We start from the raw sequence: 21825 nt of genomic DNA, 5'->3' as shown, positions 1-21825 counted from the left end.
TACTGATTTATGCTTTAAAAATATATATTAAAAATTACATATAGTGTATCTTTATTATCACATTTGCTAACAAGAGGCACGTCTTGTGTTCCAATTGTGAGATTCATATGCTTGGCACCACAGCACAAATCACAGTCTTCAACAACATCCCAAACATGCATCCTGTGGGAGTTAAAGACCGGAGCTGCCGTCTGCCATTGACAAGGACAGAAAGAAACAAACTGAATTCACTAACATCTTAGAGTTCCTTCTACAATGATTTTATTATAAATATGTTCTTTTGGAATAAACAAATATTGCATTCAAGACTATTTATCTGCCAACTTGTTCTAAAGTAATAAAGGAAGAAAAATGGAACCAGGAACCACTTAGAAATAGAAGTAGCAAAGACACCTGCATGCCATGCTAAGCGCCTTTCCCCCAGAAGTAACAGAAGGTTAACAGGGAATATCACATATCTCATTAGCCCATTCAATTAAAGAAAGCTTTGAGTTTGGTAATTTGTTCTTGTTCTGTAAACTGAACAGCTTCTCCCCTCAGTCCTAAGTAGCATGGGGAGACATCCTCAGAGCCCAGCATCAACAAAAAAGATCTTGACTTTGTACTTATTAACTCCTGGCTCACGAACAAAACTGTTCCCTATTTGCCAGGAGCAATGTCAGAGTAGTCCTTCAGCACTCCAGCCAGGTGTTCGTTGTGGGTCTTAAACCGGCGCTTTTTCTGTGAAGCAGGCTTTTTCCTTCTCTGAATAGGGGCCTATAAGAAAAGGTAAAAACAGAAACAGCTACTCAGAAGGGCAGAATAGTGAGGATGTTATTAACGATGAGGAGAAACCTTTTTTCCTGCTTGGTGGACCAGCTTCATGTGCCAATCCCTCCCACGCACCCCAGCCTCCCCACTCTCCCCAGTATGCTTCCCAGCCACAAACGAGGCCAGAGTGACAGTGCCGAGCACAGCTCCACTGGGAATAACTAGGCGGACACAAAAACCTCCCACAACTATCCTTGACACTAAGTGGATTCAAAAGAGGCTTTAATAAAGTTCTTTTTCATTTCTATCATTAGGCTTAAAAATACATCCTCCATTACCAATAAAAAAGACCGGACATAAATATGGCTAAACACAGAGTGACACCAAATGGGGGAATGGATGGGCACACAAAGATTTGTTAAATACTATTCCCCATTCTTTTCTGTGTACTTGAAATTTAAAATCACATGATTAAAAAAACATCAACAAACTAAGCAATAACAGGAAAAAAGAGCTCATAAAGTGCTACAACTCCACAAATTCAAGGAGATCACTGGGCAATACACCTTGCCTTTTAAGAAGTCCTACAAATTCATTAAATAAACACACATACACACACAAAATCACAAAGAAGGCAAGTTCCAAAGACTGAGAGTGGAAAAGGGAAAGGGAGAGGGGAAGAGCAGCTACATTTAGGGTGTTCCCCAAACCAGGTTCATCCTTGGACTACAGACAACCAATTAGCAGGTACAAGGCAATTCACGAGTTTTTCCATTATAAATCCCTCCACTGATGGGGCTTTCGGACTACGTGGTAACTGGTTCCTAAGGAATCTGAAAGCTGACAAGAACAACAGGGGCTGTGATAGGGGGGCTAAGGCAGAGCCAGGCAGGCATAGAGGCCACAGGGGTGGTGGAGCAAGGGTGAAGGGAGTGCCATTAAGGCCAAGATGATGAAACAAAGTCCTTTTAGAAACCAGGAGGGAACAAATGGGCACTAGAGGACAGTCAGTATGACTTGAGTACTCACTGCTGGGACAAGGGCTGGAGGGGTAACGAGGAACGCTCCCACCTGCCTGGGTAGCAGCATCCGGGGGCAGAGATCCACTGGCCCCCAACACATCAGACAGGAACTGGTTTACATCTGAACAAGATCACTGATTAGGACACAGAAAAAACTAGAAGGGAGAACTGACTACCTCCTCTTCAGAGAGGCTCACAGTTCAAAGAATAGAGGATTACTTTTTTTCCCCCCAAGAGACTACATACCACTTTCTTTGGTCCGGATTCCTGCATGGAAGAAATACCCTGTCGCTTCAGATATTCTTCAATTTTCTCCTCATCCATTGAATCCACAGTGACACTCCTCCAGAGTTTCTGAAACTCTACCAACAAGACAGCAGTTATTTTACAACAGATGTTTACAAGCTATAGCGTCTGTGACTGAAATCCAGGACTCACGATGATCTCTGGTCTGAAGTAGCACATTTAAGATTTCGTTCTAAAATCACAAGCAGTGAGAAAAGAACACTCAAAGGCTGGACAGTGAGCAGCAGGAGGGCTTGAGACTACAAACTACGTCATCACGGGCCAGAGCGTCATATTCTACTCTTAGTCTAGTGATGCCGGCCCAGGTCCCTGAGAACACCCTGCAGTGGCCATTCTCTTTTTAGTCCAAAACTCCATTCTCTCCAATGAAATAGTTACAAACTCCTGTTCATTCTCTAAACAACATGAAGGGAGACGGGGACTGAAGATTTATATGGGGATAAGAAGCTGTAAGAGTTTGTTAACGAAACTTTTGAAACCAAATAATCTGGAGATGAGTGACTGAGGCATCATAAAAACTCTTACACAGTTTCGGTCATTTTTTTTTTTTTTAAGATTTTTTTCATGAGACACACACAGAGAGAGGGGGGTGGGGCAGAGACACAGGCAGAGGGAGACGCAGGCTCCATGCAGAGAGCCTGACATGGGACTCGATCCTGGGTCTCCAGGATCATGCCCTGGGCTGAAGGCGGCACTAAACTGCTGAGCCACCCGGGCTGCCCGGGGTCAGTCATTTTAAAGAATGGCCTTCAGTTTGGGGTTGTCTAATACTTCTTCATGATTAAACTGAGGTTATAAATTTTTGACAATAAGGCCACAGAAATGACATTACGCCCTTCTAAGCGCAAAGGGTACATGATGTCAAGGTTTCATTAACTGAGGCTGATAAACTGGTTGTGATTAAGCTGGTATCGCTCAGATTTCTCCATCGGGAAGCTATTATTTTTCCCTGTGTAATTAATGAGGATCTTGGAAGCTAGCCCTTTATCTGATACGTCATTTGCAAATATCTTCTCCCATTCTGTAGGCTTTTAGTTTTGTTGACTGTATCCTTTGCTGTGCAAAAGCTTCTTATCTTGATGAAGTCCCAATAGTTCATTTTTGCTTTTGTTTCTTTTGCCTTCGTGGATGTATCTTGCAAGAAGTTACTGTGGCCGAGTTCAAAAAGGGTGTTGCCTGTGTTCTCTAGGATTTTGATGGAATCTTGTCTCACATTTAGATCTTTCATCCATTTTGCTTTTATCTTTGTGTATGGTGAAAGAGAGTGGTCTAGTTTCATTCTTCTGCATGTGGATGTTCAATTTTCCCAGCACCATTTATTGAAGAGACTGTTTTTCTTTCCAGTGGAGAGTCTTTCTTCCTTTATCGAATATTAGTTGACCATAAAGTTCAGGGTCCACTTCTGGGTTCTCTATTCTGTTCCATTGATCTATGTGTCTGTTTTTGTGTCAGAACCACAATGTCTTGATGACCACAGCTTTGTAGTACAACCTGAAATCTGGCATTGTGATGCCTCCAGCTATGGCTTTCTTTTCTAAAATTCCCCTGGCTATTCAGGGTCTTTTCTGACTCCACACAAATCTTAAAATAATTTGTTCTAACTCTCTGAAGAAAGTCCATGGTATTTTGATAGGGATTGCATTAAACGTGTAAATTGCCCTGGGTAGCATTGACATTTTCACAATATTAATTCTTCTAATCCATGAGCATGGAATATTTCTCCATCTCTTTGTGTCTTCCTCAATTTCTTTCAGAAGTGTTCTGTAGTTTTTAGGGTATAGATACTTTACCTCTTTGGTGAGGTTTATTCCTAGGTATCTTATGCTTTTGGGTGCAATTGTAAATGGGATTGATTCCTTAATTTCTCTTTCTTCAGTCTCATTGTATATAGAAATGCCACTGACTTCTGGGCATTGATTTTGTATCCTGCCATGCTGCCAAATTGCTGTATGAATTCTAGCAATCTTGGGGTGGAGGCTTTTGGGTTTTCTATGTAGAATATCATGTCATCAGCAAAGAGGGAGAGTTTGACTTCTTCTTTGCCAATTTGAATGCCTTTAATGTCTTTTTGTTGTCTGATTGCTGAGGCTAGGACTTCCAGTACTATGTTGAATAGCAGTGGTGAGAGTGGACATCCCTGTCTTGTTCCTGATCTTAGGGGAAAGGCTCCCAGTGCTTCCCCATTGAGAATGATATTTGCTGTGGGCTTTTCATAGATGGCTTTTAAGATGTTGAGGAATGTTCCCTCTATCCCAACACTCTGAAGAGTTTTGATCAGGAATGGATGCTGTATTTTGTCAAATGCTTTCTCTGCATCTAATGAGAGGATCATATGGTTCTTGGTTTTTCTCTTGCTGATATGATGAATCACACTGATTGTTTTACGAGTGTTGAACCAGCCTTGTGTCCCAGGGATAAATCCTACTTGGTCATGGTGAATAATTTTCTTAATGTACTGTTGAATCCTACTGGCCAGTATCTTGTTGAGAATTTTTGCATCCATGTTCATCAGGGATATTGGTCTATAATTCTCCCTTTTGGTGGGGTCTTTGTCTGGTTTCGGAATTAAGGTGATGCTGGCCTCACAGAACGAATTTGGAAGTACTCCATCTCTTTCTATCTTTCCAAACAGCTTTAGTAGAATAGGTATGGTTTCTTCTTTAAACGTTTGATAGAATTCCCCAGAGAAGCCATCTGGCCCTGGACTTTTGTGTCTTGGGAGGTTTTTGATGACTGCTTCAATTTCCTCCCTGGTTATTGGCCTGTTCAGGTTTTCTATTTCTTCCTGATCCAGTGTTGGTAATATGTGGCTTTCCAGAAATGCGTCCATTTCTTCTAGATTGCCTAATTTATTGGCGTATAGCTGTTCATAATGTTTTTAAAATCATTTGTATTTCCTTGGTGTTGGTATAGATCTCTCCTTTCTCATTCATGATTTTATTGAGTCTTCTCTGTCTTCTTTTTAATAAGGCTGGCTAATGGTTTATCAATCTTATTAATTCTTTCAAAGAACCAACTCCTAGTTTTGTTGATGTGTTCCACAGTTCTTCTGGTCTCGATTTTGTTGAGGTCTGCTCGAATCTTTATTAACTCTCTTCTTCTGCTGGGTGCAGGATCTATTTGCTTTTTTTTCTCTAGCTCCTTTAGGTGTAAGGTTAGCTTTTGTATTTGAGTTCTTTCCAGTTTTTGGATGGATGCTTGTATTGTGATGTATTTCCCCCTCAGGACTGTTTTTGCTGTATCCCAAAGATTTTGAACGGTTGTATCTTCATTCTCATTAGTTTCCATGAATCTTTTTAATTCTTCCTTAATTTCCTGGTTGACCCTTTCATCTTTTAGCAGGATGGTCCTTAACCTCCACGTGTTTGAAGTCCTTCCAAACTTCTTGTTGTGATTTAGTTCTAATTTCAAGGCATTATGGTCTGAGAATATGCAGGGGACGATCCCAATCTTTTGGTATTGGTTCAGACCGATTTGTGACCCAGTATGTGGTCTATTCTGGAGAAAGTTCCATGCGCACTTGAGAAGAATGTGTATTCAGCTGAGTTTGGATGTAAAGTTCTGCAGATATCTGTGAAATCCATCTGGTCCAGTGTATCATTTAAAGCTCTCGTTTCTTTGGAGATGTTGTGTTTAGAATACCTATCGAGTGTAGAAAGCGCTAGATTGAAGTCACCAAGTGTATTATTATCTAAGTATGTCTTAACTTTGGTTATTAATTGATTGATACATTTGGCAGCTCCCACATTCGGGGCATACATATTGAGTATTGTTAAGTCCTCTTGTTGGATAGATCTTTTAAGTATGATATAGTGTCCCTCTTCATCTCTCACTACAGTCTTCAGGGTAAATTTTAGTTTATCTGATATAAGGATGGCTACCCCTGCTTGCTTTCTTTTTTTAAAAAAATATTTTATTTATTTATTCATGAGAGACACAGAGAGAGGCAGAGACACAGGCAGAGGGAGAAGCAGGCTCCATGCAGGGAGCCCGATGCGGGACTTGATCCCGGGACTCCAAGATCATGCCCCAGGCCAAAGGCAGGCGCCAAACCACTGAGCCACTCAGGGATCCCCTACCCCTGCTTTCCTTTGAGGACCATTCGAATGGTAAATGGTTCTCCAACCTTTTATTTTCAGGCTGTAGGTTTCCTTCTGTCTAAAATGAGTCTCTTGTAGACAGCAAATAGATGGGTTCCGCTTTTTTATCCAGTCTGAAACCCTGCGCCTTTTGATGGGGTCATTAAGCCGTTCATGTTCAGAGTTACTATTGAAAGATATGAGGTTAGTGTCATCATGATATCTATTCACTCCTTGTTTTTGTGGATTGTTCCACTGGACTTCTTCTTAAAGGGGAATTTTAAGAGTCCCCCTTAAAATTTCTTGCAGAGCTGGCTTGGAGGTCATATATTCTTTCAGTTCCTGCCTGTCTTGGAAGCTTTTTATCTCTCCTTCCATTCTGAATGAGAGCCTTGCTAGATAAAGTATTCTTGGTTGCCTGTTTTTCTCACTTAGGCCCCTGAATATATCCTGCCAGCCTTTTCTGGCCTGCCAGGTCTCTGTGGAGAGGTCTGCTGTTACCCTAATACTCCTCCCCATAAAAGTCAGGGATTTCTTGTCTCTTGCTGCTTTAAGGATCTTCTCTTTATCTTTGGAATTTGCAAGCTTAACTATTAAATGTCGAGGTGTTGAACGGTTTTTATTGATTTTAGGGGGGGATCTATTTCCTGGATCTGAATGCCTGTTTCCCTTCCCAGATTAGGAAAGTTTTCAGCTATGATTTGTTCAAATACATATTCTGGACCTCTGTCCCTTTCGGCGCCCTCGGTAAACCCAATTAAACATAGGTTTTTCTTCCTCAGGCTGTCATTTATTTCCCTTAATCTATCCTCATGGTCTTTTAATTGTCTCTTTTTTCCTCAGTTTCCCTCTTTGCCATCAACTTGTCTTCTATGTCATTCGCTTGTTGTTCCACCTCGTTAACCCTCGTCATTAGGACTTCTAGTTTGGATTGCATCTCCTGCAATTGATTTTTAATTTCTGCCTGATTAGGTCTAAATTCTGCAGTCATAAAGTCTGTTGAGTCCTTTATGCTTTTTTCTAGAGCCACGAGTAGCTTTATAATAATGCTTCTGAATTGGCTTTCTGACATTGAATTGTAATCCAAATTTTGTAACTCTGTGGGAGAGAGGACTGTTTCTGATTCTTTCTTTTGAGGGGAGGTTTTCCTTCTAGTCATTTTGCTCAGTGCAGAGTGGCCAAAAACAAGTTGTACTAGGAAAAGGAGAAAAAGAGAGAAGGAAAGAAAAGAGAAAAAGAAAAAAGAAAAAAGGAAGAAAAAAAGAGAAGAAAATGAGAAAGGAAAAAAAAAAGGGTGGAGAAGCAAACAGAAAAAAAAAAAAGAAAAAACCACAGGGGAGTATCTTCTGATTCTGTATACTTTAAGTCCCTTTACTTCCCCTGGAACTTGTCCGTCTAGCTGGTCTTCTGGGGGAGGGACCTGCTTTGCTGATTTTCGGGTGTTAGCACTTGGGGGAGCTGCTATGCCCCCTGCCTGGTGCAGGGCTCAGTGGCGGTTGTTTACCCCATGAGGCCCCAGGAGGAACAACCACAGTGGCGGCGGCCAGCTCTGGAGCCCTGCATTCAGCTCCCGCAGTAGCACCAGAGCTCTCGGTCTGCAGAGGCCTGGATGCTCTGGGGGCGGGGCCGCTGATCTGCTCAGCTCGGGGCAGGAGCGTCCTCGCTGTCCTGTGCCCTCCTGGCCTCTGCCTGTCCCGGGGGGAGGCTGGATCCTGGGCTGTGTCCCCTGCACCCAATGCTCCTGGGGCCGCGCAGTCCCCTCCACGTGGAGCCTCTTCCTCTGCCGGAGCCGCCTCTGAGCTGCGCCCCTAAAGATTTTTTTCATGAAAGACACAGGGGCGTGGGGGCAGAGACACAGGCAGAGGGAGAAGCAGGCTCCACGCAGGGAGCCCGATGTGGGACTCAATCCCAGGACTCCAGGATCACGTTGGGCCCACTTTAGAGTCTAAGTCTAAAGCAGTGAAGCCAAAGTGGGCTCCAGGTAGGGTCAAAGTCAGAGGAAATAGGGTAGACAGCTCTGCAGCTGTGTGAAGCCATGTCCCAGGCAACAGCAGGCCCCACGCCTGCCCCACACAGCCACGCACAGAGAAGTGTGTCCCAGCATGGGCGGGGATACGGCAGACAGCTCCCACCCTGTCTGGCCTGCACCCTCCTAGCTGTAGCATTCCTGGTGCCCTTAGGAGCCACCACCCAACAACAGCTGAGATCGCAGCTCCCTGTGCACCAGTGTGGCAGCCTCACCAGTTGGCCTTCACTGCCTTGATGTCACTCATGAGGTTCTGGGCCAGGCAGATACCAAAGATCTGGGGGAGGGCGATGCCCACAAAGAGCCCGGCCCCAACACGGAGGCTGTCCTGCAGCCACTTCTCAAACTGGCCCATGCATCCTATGGTGTGGGTGGAGCCCTGCTGCTCCAGCTCCAGCCTGAGTTGGCTCCTGCAACCACACTGGGTGCTGAGCACTTCTTCTGCTGTGTCCCTGACGCAGCAGAAGGGGATCTTGCAGTGCTCCCCGCTCAGGTTCAAGTCAGTGCAGTTGAAACAGATATTGAGGTGCCATTAGGCCCTTTGGCTCCAGAGCAAAACCAATATTCTGGAGCAAAGAGACAGTAGAGGTTAACGTCATCCTGACAGGGCTTGACACTATTACTGATGGAAGAAACTGAGCTGGCCTCAAATCCAGTCCTTGAATACAAAGGACAGGATCCCTGTTGCCAAACTCCAGGAAGAAAATGAGGCTGAGGAACTTGAGCAAGAAGGTGTTCTCCCAGAGAGCCCAAGATAGCCATCAAAGCGCAGCACCAACACAAAGCCTCCAACCACTACAAACAGCGACGTGGGGTCATGGGCTCCCAGATGGGTCAGTGCTGAGATGGTGGGAGAGAACACCCTTCTCACCCCAGGCCCAGAGGCCAGTGGCCAGGAACAGGGCCTCAGCACCCAGAAGACGTCAAAGCCAAAAAGGAAGTAGTTCCCATAGCAATCGACCTCTGGTTCCTGAAGTGATGCTGCTTGCCCAGCAACCGGAACTGGGGTCGGGTCAGCCCTCCATGAGCCACCCTGGGGTAGAGCTGCCCAGGCTATACCACATCCTCTTTATCCATCCATGGATATGAGGATCCCTGTGTGGCTGGCTCAGTGGCTTGGCGCCTGCCTTTGGCCCAGGGTGTGACCCTGGAGTCCTGGGATCGAGTCCCACGTCGGGCTCCCTGCATGAGGCCTGCTTCTCCCTCTGCCTGTGTCTCTGCCTCTCTCTCTCTCTCTGTGTGTCTCTCATGAATGAATAAATTTTTTTAAAAAATCCATGGATATTTGGGCTGCTTCCATATTGTAAAAATAATCCTGCTATAAACAGAGGGGTGCATGTACCCCTGAGTCAGTGTTTTTGTATCTTCTGGGTAAATATCCAGTAGTGCAATTGCTGGATCCTAACATAGTTCTGTTTTTAACTTTGTGAGGAACATCCATACTGCTTTCCACAGGGGCTGTGCTAGCACATTACTTTTAACCCAGGTCTTCTTCATATTTAAAGAGAGTTTCTAATAGACAGTATATACCAGGGCCTGCTTTTGTTTCTAATCTGCAAATCTGTCATAATTATTATGTTTAGACAATTTACATCTGTCTCAATTATTATGTTTGAACAATTTAATATTAAAGTATTCAGATGATTTTGGATGTTTAAACAGATTAAAGTCTTAATTAGTATGTTAAATGATTTAACATAATTATTAATAATGGTTGGAATAAAATCTATCATCTTACCATTTCTATTTGTTCCAGGTACTCTTCTGCTTTTTTTCCTTCCATTTCTGTGTTCATTTGGACTAAGTGAATATATTTTTTCTGATTACATTTTATACTTGCTATTGGCACACTATGCTTTTTTATTGAGATACAACTGACATTTAACACTGTATTAGGTTTAGGTGTAAAACACAATCATTTGATATATACATATATAAAAAAATGATTACCAAAGTAATTTAATACCCATCACACACAGTTTTTGTTTTCCTTGTGATGAGAACTTTTAAGATCTACTCTCTTTCCAATGTATAATACAGTACTTTTTAGTTCCTTCTTTTTTGAAAACAATGATTTTAGTGGTTGTCCTAGGGTTTATAATACATATATAATTAATCAGAGACTAATTGCAAGTAAATTATACCAGTTCACATATAATGTAGACATGCTATATACAATACTGGGGGCACCTCAGTGGCACAGCTGATTAAGTGTCTGACTCTTCATTTTGGCTCAGGTCATGAGACTAATCCCCATGTTGGGCTCCATGCTTGGTGGGTGGGGACTCTGCTTGAGATTCTCTCCCTCCACCCCAGTCCTACACATACACTCCCTCTCTAAAATAAATCAACCTTGGGGCACCTGGGTGACTCAGTCAAGTGTCTGCCTTTGGCTCAGGTCATGATTTCAGGGGTTGTAGGATGGACCCTGCATGGGGGGGAGGGGAATCTCCACTCAGCAGGGGCTCTGCTTCTCCTCCTCTTTCTCAAATAAATAAAAATCTTTAAAAACAGGGACGCCTGGGTGGCTCAGCGGTTGAGCGGATGCCTTTGGCCTGAGGCGTGATCTGGGATTCTGGATCAAGTCTCGCATCGGGCTTCCTGCATGAAGCCTGCTTCTCCCTCTTCCTGTGTCTCTGCCTCTCTCTCTCTCTCTGTGCCTTTCATAAATAAATAAAATCTTGGGGAAAAAATTTTAAAACATAAATAAATCTTTAAAAATAAAAAGATGTTACAATAGTATCTTTCCCTCTGACCTTTCAGCTATCATAAATTTTACTTCTATATTTGCTGTAAACATAAAATACATTTCTATTACTTTTCCTTTATACTGCTATCTTTTTCTTTTTAAAGATTTTAAAATTTATTTCAGAGAGAGAGAGCAAGAGAGACAGCACAAGGGGTAGGGGCGGCACAGAAGGAGAAGTAGAGTCCCCACTGAACAGGAAATGACCCAAGCACCCTTTTTCTTTTTTTCTTAAGTAGGCTCCAGAACCCAATGCGAAGCTCGAGCTCAGAACCCTGAGATCAAGACCTGAGCGGAGATCAAGAGTGGGACACTTAACCAACTGACCCACCCAGGTGTCCCTTGAGCTCAACTGATAAGAAAAAAATTTTATTACATTTTTTAAGTGTTTTAATTAGAAAAACATGAATTTTATATTTACCTATTTACAGCACACCTACTTATCTCTATAGATTCAGGCTACTATCTAATATCATATCTACTATCTACTATCTAATATCATATCCCTTTTGCTTGAATTTCCTTAGTGAATCTGGTGACACAGGTCTAATGACAATGAATTATCTCAGTTTCTGTGATACCCAGAGAATATTACTCTGAAAAACTATTTCTCCTTCATTTTTAAAAGACTGGTTTTGTGGAGCACCTGGGTGGCTCAATTGGTTAAGCATCTGCCTTTAGCTCAGGTCATGACCTCAGGGTCCTGGATAGAGCCACACATCAGGCTCCCTGCTCAGTGGGAAGTCTGCTTCTCCCTCTCCCTCTGCCCTTCCCTTCACCTGTTCATTCTCCCTAATAAATAAAATGTTTAAAAAAAAGAAAAAAATTATTTTGCTGGGTAGAAAATTCTAGGTTGAAAGTTTTTCCCTTTTGATCCTGCACTGTCTTTTGGTTTCCGTAGGTTTAAGTGACAAGTCTACAGCAATTCTTTTTTTCCTCTATACTTTCAGTATTTTCTAATCATCATCAACTTTCAGCCAGTTCGAATATTAATTAACACGTGGGTGTTTCTATTTGCTATTTGTTTTGGGGGACTATTAGTGTGGTATCTACCATTACTTTTTCAAAATCTTTGACCATTATTTCTTTTGTCCTATTCTTTCTTTTCTCCTTTTAAGATTTGAATTACACATTCAGAACATGTGATATTATTCCCTCATAGACAACGGGTGTTCTATTATTCAGTTTTCTCTTTGCATTTTAGTTCAGATAATTTGCAATGGGCCTATGTTCATGTTGATAGATTCTTCCTTTGGTTATGCCAAGTATATGATGAGCTTATTGAAGGGATTCTTTGTCTATTACGGTGTTGTTCACTTCTAAAATTTTCATTCAGGAGCACCAGCTTTGCGCAGTGGCAAATGAAGTTTACCCGAGGCATGATTATTGCTAATTGAAAACTTCATTCAGGAACACCTGGGTGGCTCGGTCAGTTAACTATCTGCCTTCAGCTCACAGTCTCGGGGTCCTGGGATCAAACCCACAGCAGGCTCCCTGCTCAGCAAGGAGTCTGTTTCTCCCCCTCCTTCTCCCTCTGTGCTCGCTCTAAATAAATAAAAATCTTTTAAAATAGGGACGCCCAGGTGGCTCAGCAGTTGAGCATCTCCCTTTGGCTCAGGGTGTGATCCTGGGGTCCTGGAATCAAGTCCCACATCCAGCTCCTTGCAGGGAGTCTGCCTCTCCCTCTGTGTCCTTCATGAATAAATAAATAAAATCTTTTTAAAAGTCTTTTGAAATAAAAAAACAAGGAAATAAAAATTTCATTTCATTTTCTTAGAATGTCTACCTTTGAAATACCTTACCTGATTGTGCATGTTACCTGCCTTTTCTACCAGAGGCCTTAACATATAAATCAGTTATCTTAAATTCCATGTCTAACAATTTCCAGTAACTGTGTCCTGAGGATTCTAACTCCCGTCTCAATACTATATCACTTTTCTCCTTGTTTTTACACCTCATGGAGAGAGAGAGCAAATGTGTGCACACAGGACATCCTCTGCAGGACAGCTGAGACTGAGATAAACAGTCTTTGTGTCTGGATATGACCATATCTTTCCTTATGCTAGGCCTTTAGTGTGTGGATGTAGAGTCATTCTATTGTCAGAATATGAGCTTGGTCTGGAATCTGTTGCTGCTGTGGATACCCATAATGCACCACAGGGTTTAAATTGCTCTAGCCATACCTTGTGTTTAGGGAAGAGGCTTGTTTGCCAGAGAGTTTTTCTCAGTGTCTACTCAATCTATGGTTTTAGGTCTTCCACTTAGGCTGCATCTCATACGGTCTCTCTGCCTCCAAGCTCCTGTGACTCTCACAGAATTCCAGTTACCCATTCCTCTACATCTCTTACCCTGGTATGGAGTGGGATTCTCTGAAATTCTGATCAAGCCTTGGTCACAGACAAGTACTATGTTCTTGGTATCTGGCATGTAGCCTTCTCCATGTTCCTGTCCACCCCCTAAGCTAAAGTTCGGGGTCAAGCACATATTTCTGCCCCTTCCCCAGGGTGGAAGGCTTTCTTTCTGTTCCATTACCTCTGCAGTTTAAGGTTTCTGTCTCACAGCAGACAGGCAGAAGGACTCAGACAGGGCTTCATGTCTTTACAGAAGCATCTACCATTCCCTTCCTCCAGACCTGCCTAAAGACAACAGTACCCAGCCCTATATCTTTTTTATAAGCATCCAGTGAAACTCTATGGAAGATAGCCTGCAAGTAGGTATGAATTCTCTCCTATGGGTTCTCAGCTCCCAAGGATTCTGTATCTTCTTACTAATACAATTTAAGCCCTTAGCAGTTCTTTAGAATTGTCGAGTGGTGTTCATTTTGTCTGTCCCAGGTAAACAAGTGCTTGCATCCCATCTTTTCAGAGGTGCCTGTTTTTCCTTAGATTTCAAGAAAGAGCTGCAACCTCAGGTCTCTGACAGATTCAAGAAAACTGTAAATTTGCAGCTGTTTAGGGCTTATTATTATTACTGTAAGAGTAGAACAATACTTGACCAGCTTTCTCCATTTTAAGTGGAAGCCAGAAGTCCCCAACTATCCCCCTTTTTGGCTAAAGAACAATGGGATTGGGCAGCCCGGGTGGCTTAGCAGTTTAGCACCGCCTTCAGCCCAGGGCCTGATCCTGGAGATCTGGGATCGAGTCCCACATCAGGCTCCCTGCATGGAGCCTGCTTCTCCCTCTGCCTGTGCCTCTGCCTCTCTCTCTCTCTCTCCTCTCTGTGTATTCTCATGAATAAATAAATAAAATCTTAAAAAAAAAAAAACAATGGGATTAATGCAACTAGCTCTGCTCACTTTGGGCTTGTGTGAGAGAAAATAGTTTCAGGTCAAACTTCCAAGTCAGCAATAAAAACATGACTCTAATTCCAAGAAAACACAGAATATTTTTAAAAAATATGTATCAGAGGAGCCTTGGGTGGCTCAGCTGGCTAAGCATCCAACTTGATTTCAGCTCAGGTCATGATCTCAGGGTTGTGAGATCCAGCCCTGTGTCAGGCTCTATGCTCTGTGGGGGGTCTGCTGGAGATTTTCTCTCCCCCTCTCCTCTGCCCTTCCCCCTGCTCACTTTCTCCCTCTAAAATAAATATATTTTTAAAAGATTTTATTTATTTATTCATGAGACGGGGGAGGGGGGCAGAGACACAGGCAGAGAGAGAAGCAGGCTCCATGCAGGGAACCCAACTTGGGATGCCATCCTGTGTCCCCAGGATCACGCCCCGGGGCTGAAGGCAGCACTAAACCCCTGAGCCACCTGGGCTGCCCAATAAATAAATCTTTAAACACAAATAGGTAAATAAGTAAAATATATACCAAACCAGAATTTTATTCGTCAAATTTACCACAGTTGTTGAAATATATCACACCAAAAAGAATAGTTCAGGCATTTTAACCCATGGCTTGTTAAATTCTAACTATTCTTCGTTTATCTAGAGTTAAGTATCACATGATATAACTGTATCTAGAATAAGCATCACAGAATATAACATGATATTAAGATACAGTATAACAACTGTATACTTTTCTCTGTATAAGAGAATAAAAGTACATATATGAAAAACATCTTTTATTCAGACGTAACTTCAGTCAATACACTCTTTATCAAGCATCTGTATTAGTAGCACTGCAAAATTTCAGTTCCTTTTTTTTTTTTTAATTTATTTATTCATAGAGACACAGCTAGAGAGAGAAGCAGAGACAGGGAGAAGGAGAAGCAGGCACCATGCAGGGAGCCCAATGTAGGACTCGATCCCGGGTCTCCAGGATCACGCCCTGGGCTGCAGGCGGCGCTAAACCGCTGCGCCACTGGGGCTGCCCAAAATTTCAGTTCCTTGAAGACTGAAACTACTGTGACTTTCTACTTGATATGTAGAAAGCTTATAGACTTCAAGCCTCTTATGATACAATCACAGAAGCAATAATACCTATTGGAATAGTGACAGAATGGTCTAGTAAGAATATGTATACTAGTACCACCAAAACAATACACAATATAAATTGTAATGGCACAATGGAACTGAAAGTACATTAAAACTAAATTTAACTACTTTCTTTTGCTAAAAGTGTTGCTTGAACTATTTTCTGAGGAAAATCCATGAAAAAAGAACTCTTCAATGGGGACACCTGGATGGTTCAGTCAGTTAAGCATCTAATTCTTGACTTCAGGTCATGATCTCAGGGTTGGGAGATTGGGCCCCACATAGGGCTCTGCACTGGGTATGCAGCCTGCTTAAGATTCTCTCTTCCCCTCTCCCTCTATCCCCCACCCTCCCCAAAATCTTTTTTAAATATCATTGTTTTGTGATAAAACATTTCTACATTAATCCCTGCCTTTCCTTAGCTTAGTGCTATTACAGTATTTAAATATTACATGTACTATATAAATGTATCACAGCTGCATAAATACTTTAAGATGAACAATGAAAAGTAGGGCCTAATTTTAGAGGCATGATCTCACAGGATCCCAAATTTAATTACATTTTAATGTATGCAGGAACAAAAAATGTAGAGTTGAGAGAGGTACAAAATCATCTGATTTTCTGTAATTTCATAAAGTCAGTGCAACAAAATACAAATTCAAGATAATCTCTATTTTCTATGAAGCTGGCAAAGTCAACTAAAAATATTTGGTACTGGTGATGCTAAATAATTGGATACTTTTTCATATACTGCTGTAAAGGGTAAATGGGTCCCAAAATATTGGTGCAAACTTTACAAAAGGCATAAAAGGCAAAGTGTTGAAAAATTTTAAAATACGCCTTATCTTCTGATCTTGCAATTCTACTTAAAGAACTACAATAAGGAAATAATCAGGCAAGGACACATATATTTATGTGCAAGTATTATTTTTAATAGCATATAGCAAAACAAAACCAAAAATTGCATTTCTATCTTAGAGCATCAAAAAAAAATTGTTTTAAGGTACATCCATAAAACAGAAAGCCATTAAAAAATAATGAACTAAAACAGCATCAGAGCCCCATGAAAAGGAGCTCTGGGAGAAGTCCGTATTCTAAGGATAAAGTTGAAATCATTAGCAGCAATGAAAGAAAAGTCAGACTATTATTGGACTTCTCACCAGGAATGCCCACAAACTTTACAAAACTGCAAATGTGACCTCACATGGCTAAACTGGCTCTGGTTCTTTGCTATCTAACAAAACACAAAACTACAGATCCACTTAGTCAATAACCAGAGAGCTCAGTAAATGTGAATAAATAACTAGAATAGATTTAAGATTTAAACACCTAGTATTTTGATACTATTTGATATTTCGAATTCTACTAATAATAGCTAATAATACTATTACTCTTACTACGTGCCAGGCTCTGTTCCAAGCTCTATGCACATTTATTTTTAACTCATTTAACTCTCATAAGGACCATGAGACAGATACCATTACTCCTATTTTATAAATGAGAAATCTCAGAAGTACCTCACCTAAGCTAATAAGGAGCAAAGGTAACATATACACCTACAGATTAACTATTCAAACCATCCTCTTGACCACTGCATTTCTAAATGAATAAGATCCTGATAAAAGGAAATAAATGGCTTTGTGAAATAAGATATATACCTAAATTCAACTACTGTGTTCACTTACCCTATTTGACTTTCTAAATTATTACAAATAAACTCTCTCGTTTTGTGCTATATCTCATTTTAGAAGATTTGCTTCTATTACAGATAAAATGAAGGCTATCCTCAGCCTGATGGAAAGCTTCATCACTCAGTAATTCCTCTTTAGCTAAGACTGCCACCTACTGGGCTAAAACATCTTCATCAATGCAATCAGGACAAAGCATTTTGAGTAAAATATGAACAAAGAAAGTGAGAGAAGACAAATGTTAGAATATGAATCAATTTCAGTGGATATTCTCTGGAAACACAATTTATATCATTAGCAAAAACTCATTTTTTAAAAACTAGTGATTTATGCCATACTGACCATTTCAACTACAATAGTGTCCCAACCTTAAAGTTCCTATAGGTTGTGACTGTTCCCTCAGTGTCTATAGTGTACAAACAGCACAATGATAGTATGCAAGAACCACTGTGTTCCTGTGTCAATCTTCCCTCAGTCTTAGGTAAGCTCAAGAACAGAGACCTTATTCACTTTGACATTCTTGCATCACTGAATGTGTTGAATGAAAGAATTCAAGAAAAGAAGCATGAAGACAACATGTCTTAATTAACTGTTGTCTATTCTATAAACATAAACCGTATCTTTAAAATAATTTTCAACCCAGATAGTTCGTTTTATGGGGAACATTTGGAAATATCTGGATACATTCTGGTTGTGACACACTGTGGGGAAAGGTACGCTACTGGCATCTGAAGAAGCCAGGGATTCTGTTAAACATCTATAATAAATAGTGACAACCCCAACACCAAAAAAAAAAAAAAATTATCCAGCTCCAAATCAATATTGTCATTGTTGAAAAATCTTTCTTCCTCCCAGCCATCTTTCTTAGAAAGTAAAGAGATTAATGAAAAAACACCAGCTGATGATAAGAAACTGAGCCTAGGGGACACCTGTGTGGCTCAGTAGTTGAGCATCTACCTTTGGGCTCAGGTCGTGATCCCGGGGTCCTGGGATCAAGTCCTGCATCAGGCTTACTGCAGGGAGACTGCTTCTCCCTCTGCCTATGTCTCTACCTCTCTCTGTGTCTCTCATGAATAAATAAATAAATAAAATCCTTAAAAGAAACAAAGAGGGCACCCTGGGTGGCTCAGCGGTTTAGTGCCGCCTTCAGCTGATCCCGGAGACCCGGGATCAAGTCCCATGTCAGGCTCCCTGTATGGAGCCTGCTTCTCCCTCTGCCTGTGTCTGTGCCTCTCTCTCCCTCCCTCTCTGTGTCTCTCATGAATAAATAAAATCTTTAAAAGTCCTATGAAAAAAAGAAAAGAAAAGAAAAAAAAAAAAGAAAGAAAAGAAAAAAGAAAGAAGAGAAAAAAGAAAAGAAAAACTGAGCCTAGAACCAAATTCTGTTTACATATATAAACAAAGAACTTTTTATACTGGTTTAATACACACATGATTTTCTAGGAACATACAATGTATAATATAGAGAGAATACAGTATGACTAACCTTTGAAAACCTCAGAAAAACTTCACTGTGTATTTTGCAGACCTCTGCCAAGAATTCTTTATCACTTATGGAAAACACCAATTATGCTATATAGGTTGGCACTGCATCACACCTGTACTGATCCATTTGTAGCTATCACATTCAATGGTGACTCTACATATTAATGTAAACAATTGTTATTTATATCCCTTTTATATTCTAATATAAACATGCTTGAATAATTACAAATATTAAAATACATTTTTAAAAAATAAATCAATTTCCTTTTATTTCTCCTTCTATTACAGTTAGAGTATTATACTTCCGGGGAGGGGGGGGCAGAGGAAGAGGGAGAGAAAGAATCTTAAGCAGGGTCCAAACTCAGTGCAGAACCGGGTGTGGGGTCTCACAACCCTGAGACTATGAACTGAACCAAAATCAAGAGTTAGACATTTAACTGACTGAGCCACCAGGGGCCCCACCTTTTTTTAAGTAAGCTCTACACCCAATGTGGCACTTAATTCACCACCTGGAGATCAAGAGTTACATGCTCTATTGACTAAGCCAGCCAGGCCTCCCTGCATTATACTGACTTAAGAAATTATGTCTCAAAGTAGGCTATATCATCCAGAAATTATATATGACTAACGAACAGATTACAAAATATTTGTTCTCAGGCTGCACTGAATCAGATTTAATGATTAAAAACCACTAACCTATGAAAAAAATCAGAATATTTACTATAGCCTTCGCCTTTACTACTCTCTGCTTGAACTCCACAATGGCACATACATGGACACCACTCTGGTACTTTGCAAGGTTAGCTCCATCTCATTTTTCCACAGCAGTCTTCTCTGAGTTCCACCCCTCCTACGGATTTACTATCTTGCACTTTGTCTCTTTTCTAGAATTTGATACAATCTGTCATTTCTTATTTTTTATGTTGTCTATTTTATCCTTCAAAACTATGTAATAAACTCCACAAAGGCAGAGAGTTGCATACCTCCTTCATTACTGTGTCCCCTGCATTTAGCAAAATGACTGGGGCATATAACAGGACATCTGAATTTGTGCTGAATAAGTGAATTCATGAATACACAATAATAAATTGTTACCAAAGTCCCCAGAAAATGTTAACTAGGAAATAAAAATGAAGTTGATAAAATGATACCTAGAAGTTTAAGCAAATTACTTAGAGATATAGAGAATCACTTTGTATATGAGAACCTCCCAAAATTATACACTTACCAAATAATGGGGAGAATATATCATGTAATAAAGATAATAAATATGACACTTCAGAACGTTAAAACCAACTTTCTGCCAATTACAAAGGAATTATTTAAACAAAAGATGACACGGTATACAGTAAAAGAATGGGAAAAATATGAGTCCCAAAAAAAGGGCAAGGGATTAAAAGAATAATATGAGAGATTTCAAAGTAAAAGAACATTAAATACAACTAAGAGGGATGCTTTACAATGATTTTGAACACAATCCTTACACTATGAATGTCAAAAATCTTAACAAACCAAAAACTCTGCAGGAAAACATATACAGGAAGGAATAGCAAAATTAACATAACAAAAAAGTAATGGCAGATTTTAATGTTTGCTCAGTCACTACTCATACCAAATAGTCAAAAACTAGTAAAGGGTGATTTGACAGATTGTATTTTCCTTTAAAACAAAAATACAAAAGTAAAATACACAAACCAACAATATAATAAGGAAAAGAAAGTCCAAATACAAAAAGTTAGCAATAAAAAAGGGAAAACTCAGAAAAAAATTAAAGGGCCATACTCTCCAAAAACCATGTTATTAAATTTGAAATTAAAAATGGATGATTTTAGGAAAACAAAAATTACCAAAATTAATTCACAAGGTGGGAAAGTTAATGAAGGACATAACCAAAGAAGAGATAAAGAATACTGTCAAAGAGACAACAAAGACAAATATACTACTCATGGGCATCTGTGTTCAAATCTTCCAAGTAATTGAATATTCTCATAAAAATGGAAAGGGAGGGCAAAGGGTAGGAAGGAAGAGATGAAGGGAAAACTGTACTTCTCTTTTGATGTATCCAGCATCACACACAAACCAAACCCTGAGAAAGTAAACAAAAAAAGAAACTGGATACTAAAGCAAAAGCCCTTAAATACATAGAAAAAGAGTCCAGAGATATATAAAGTTAAAAAAGGGTTATTCTAGGCATATAAGGACAGTCAGTCTTAGGAAATTTTAGTAATACATTTCAACACCTATTAAATAAGCTAACAACAAAGACTTAATAGATGCAAAAATAACTTATCAATTTCCCTTCCCAATACCTTCTGATATATATAGCTATTTCATTAACATAAAGAATGCATACACATATGCAGCATGTAAAGGGTTTAAGAATATTTGCTGCAGCATTAAGTACTTAAAATATCCATTCATCAGGTACACATACATAATGGAATACTAAGTAGCCACATAGCATTATAGAATATCTCTAATAGAAAAAAAAATAAACATCAACTTATATAATTTATTTCCAGATATGTGGGATTTTACTAACAAGCATATATGGTTACTTATTATCTGAGTGGAAAAAGTGAAAATCCTCATCTTGGGGCACTTGGGTGGTACAGTCGGGTAAGCGTCTGACTCCTGGTTTCACCTCAGGTCATGATTTCAGGGTTATGCCCTGCACTGGACTCCTGTTCAGCCCAGAGTCTGCTTAAAATCCTCTCTCCCTCTCCTACTGCTCCTTCCCATCCCACTCTCTCCCTCAAATAAATTAAAGAAAGAAAGGGAGAGATGGAGGGAAAGAAAGAAAATTAATCCTCATCCTGTCCTTATAAACCAAGTAATGAGGAGATGGGAAAAGTTTAAGCCAACAAAGCCCGTAAAAAATGGCAAATGAAAACAGGGGTAATATTAAGAAATAGAAATACAGAAAAAGATGCACAAACAGGAAAAGGCTGAGCAAAGTTAAAACACAGATATCCACAGAAAAATCACACTGGGGACAGAAAATACTAATGATTTGGCATAATGATTAGTGTGAGAATTACAGCAGAACAGAAAGTATACTCTTAAAATTTCTCCAATAAATATTATCAAGAAATCCTAGAGTTCCATACTACTCCTAAAGAGCTACTGTAACCTCAATATTTGCTTCAATTTGAACATCTATGTAACAGAACAGATAAGTTACACTATGCTGCCATCTGAAGAGCAGACTTAATGCTAAAACTTCCCAAAGAACATTCAATTATTTTGATTGTTAAAGATACCAGAAAAATGGTAGAGAAACTAAAACAAGTGCTATACTGTATTA

The 21825-nt window shown here is 40.3% G+C and overlaps 1 protein-coding gene and 1 pseudogene across 2 annotated transcripts in view; both read right to left on the bottom strand.

Moving 5' to 3' along the window:
- Positions 1–238: 238 nt before the first annotated feature.
- The window catches only part of GTF2E2 (general transcription factor IIE subunit 2), an 82652-nt gene continuing 61065 nt past the window's right edge, over positions 239–21825 (bottom strand). The window contains exons 7-8 of one of the 2 annotated variants that reach the window (XM_025993551.2): positions 2019–2134; positions 239–756 (exon numbers count right to left, since the gene is read on the bottom strand). In XM_025993551.2, the coding sequence (XP_025849336.1) occupies positions 640–756; positions 2019–2134 (233 nt within the window). In that variant the 3' untranslated portion in view covers positions 239–639. Of the gene's footprint in view, positions 757–2018; positions 2135–16255; positions 20605–21825 lie in introns of those variants that run through there. The other variant, XM_025993552.2, reaches the window with a different exon arrangement.
- On the bottom strand, positions 8395–13356 carry LOC112916259 (tetraspanin-17 pseudogene; annotated as a pseudogene).

This window comes from Vulpes vulpes, chromosome 7 (genome assembly GCF_048418805.1).
Source record: "Vulpes vulpes isolate BD-2025 chromosome 7, VulVul3, whole genome shotgun sequence".
Taxonomy (NCBI): Eukaryota; Metazoa; Chordata; class Mammalia; order Carnivora; family Canidae; genus Vulpes; species Vulpes vulpes.
The sequence above is the reverse complement of the archived record's forward strand: the minus strand, read 5'-3'. Positions and strand labels throughout refer to the sequence as shown.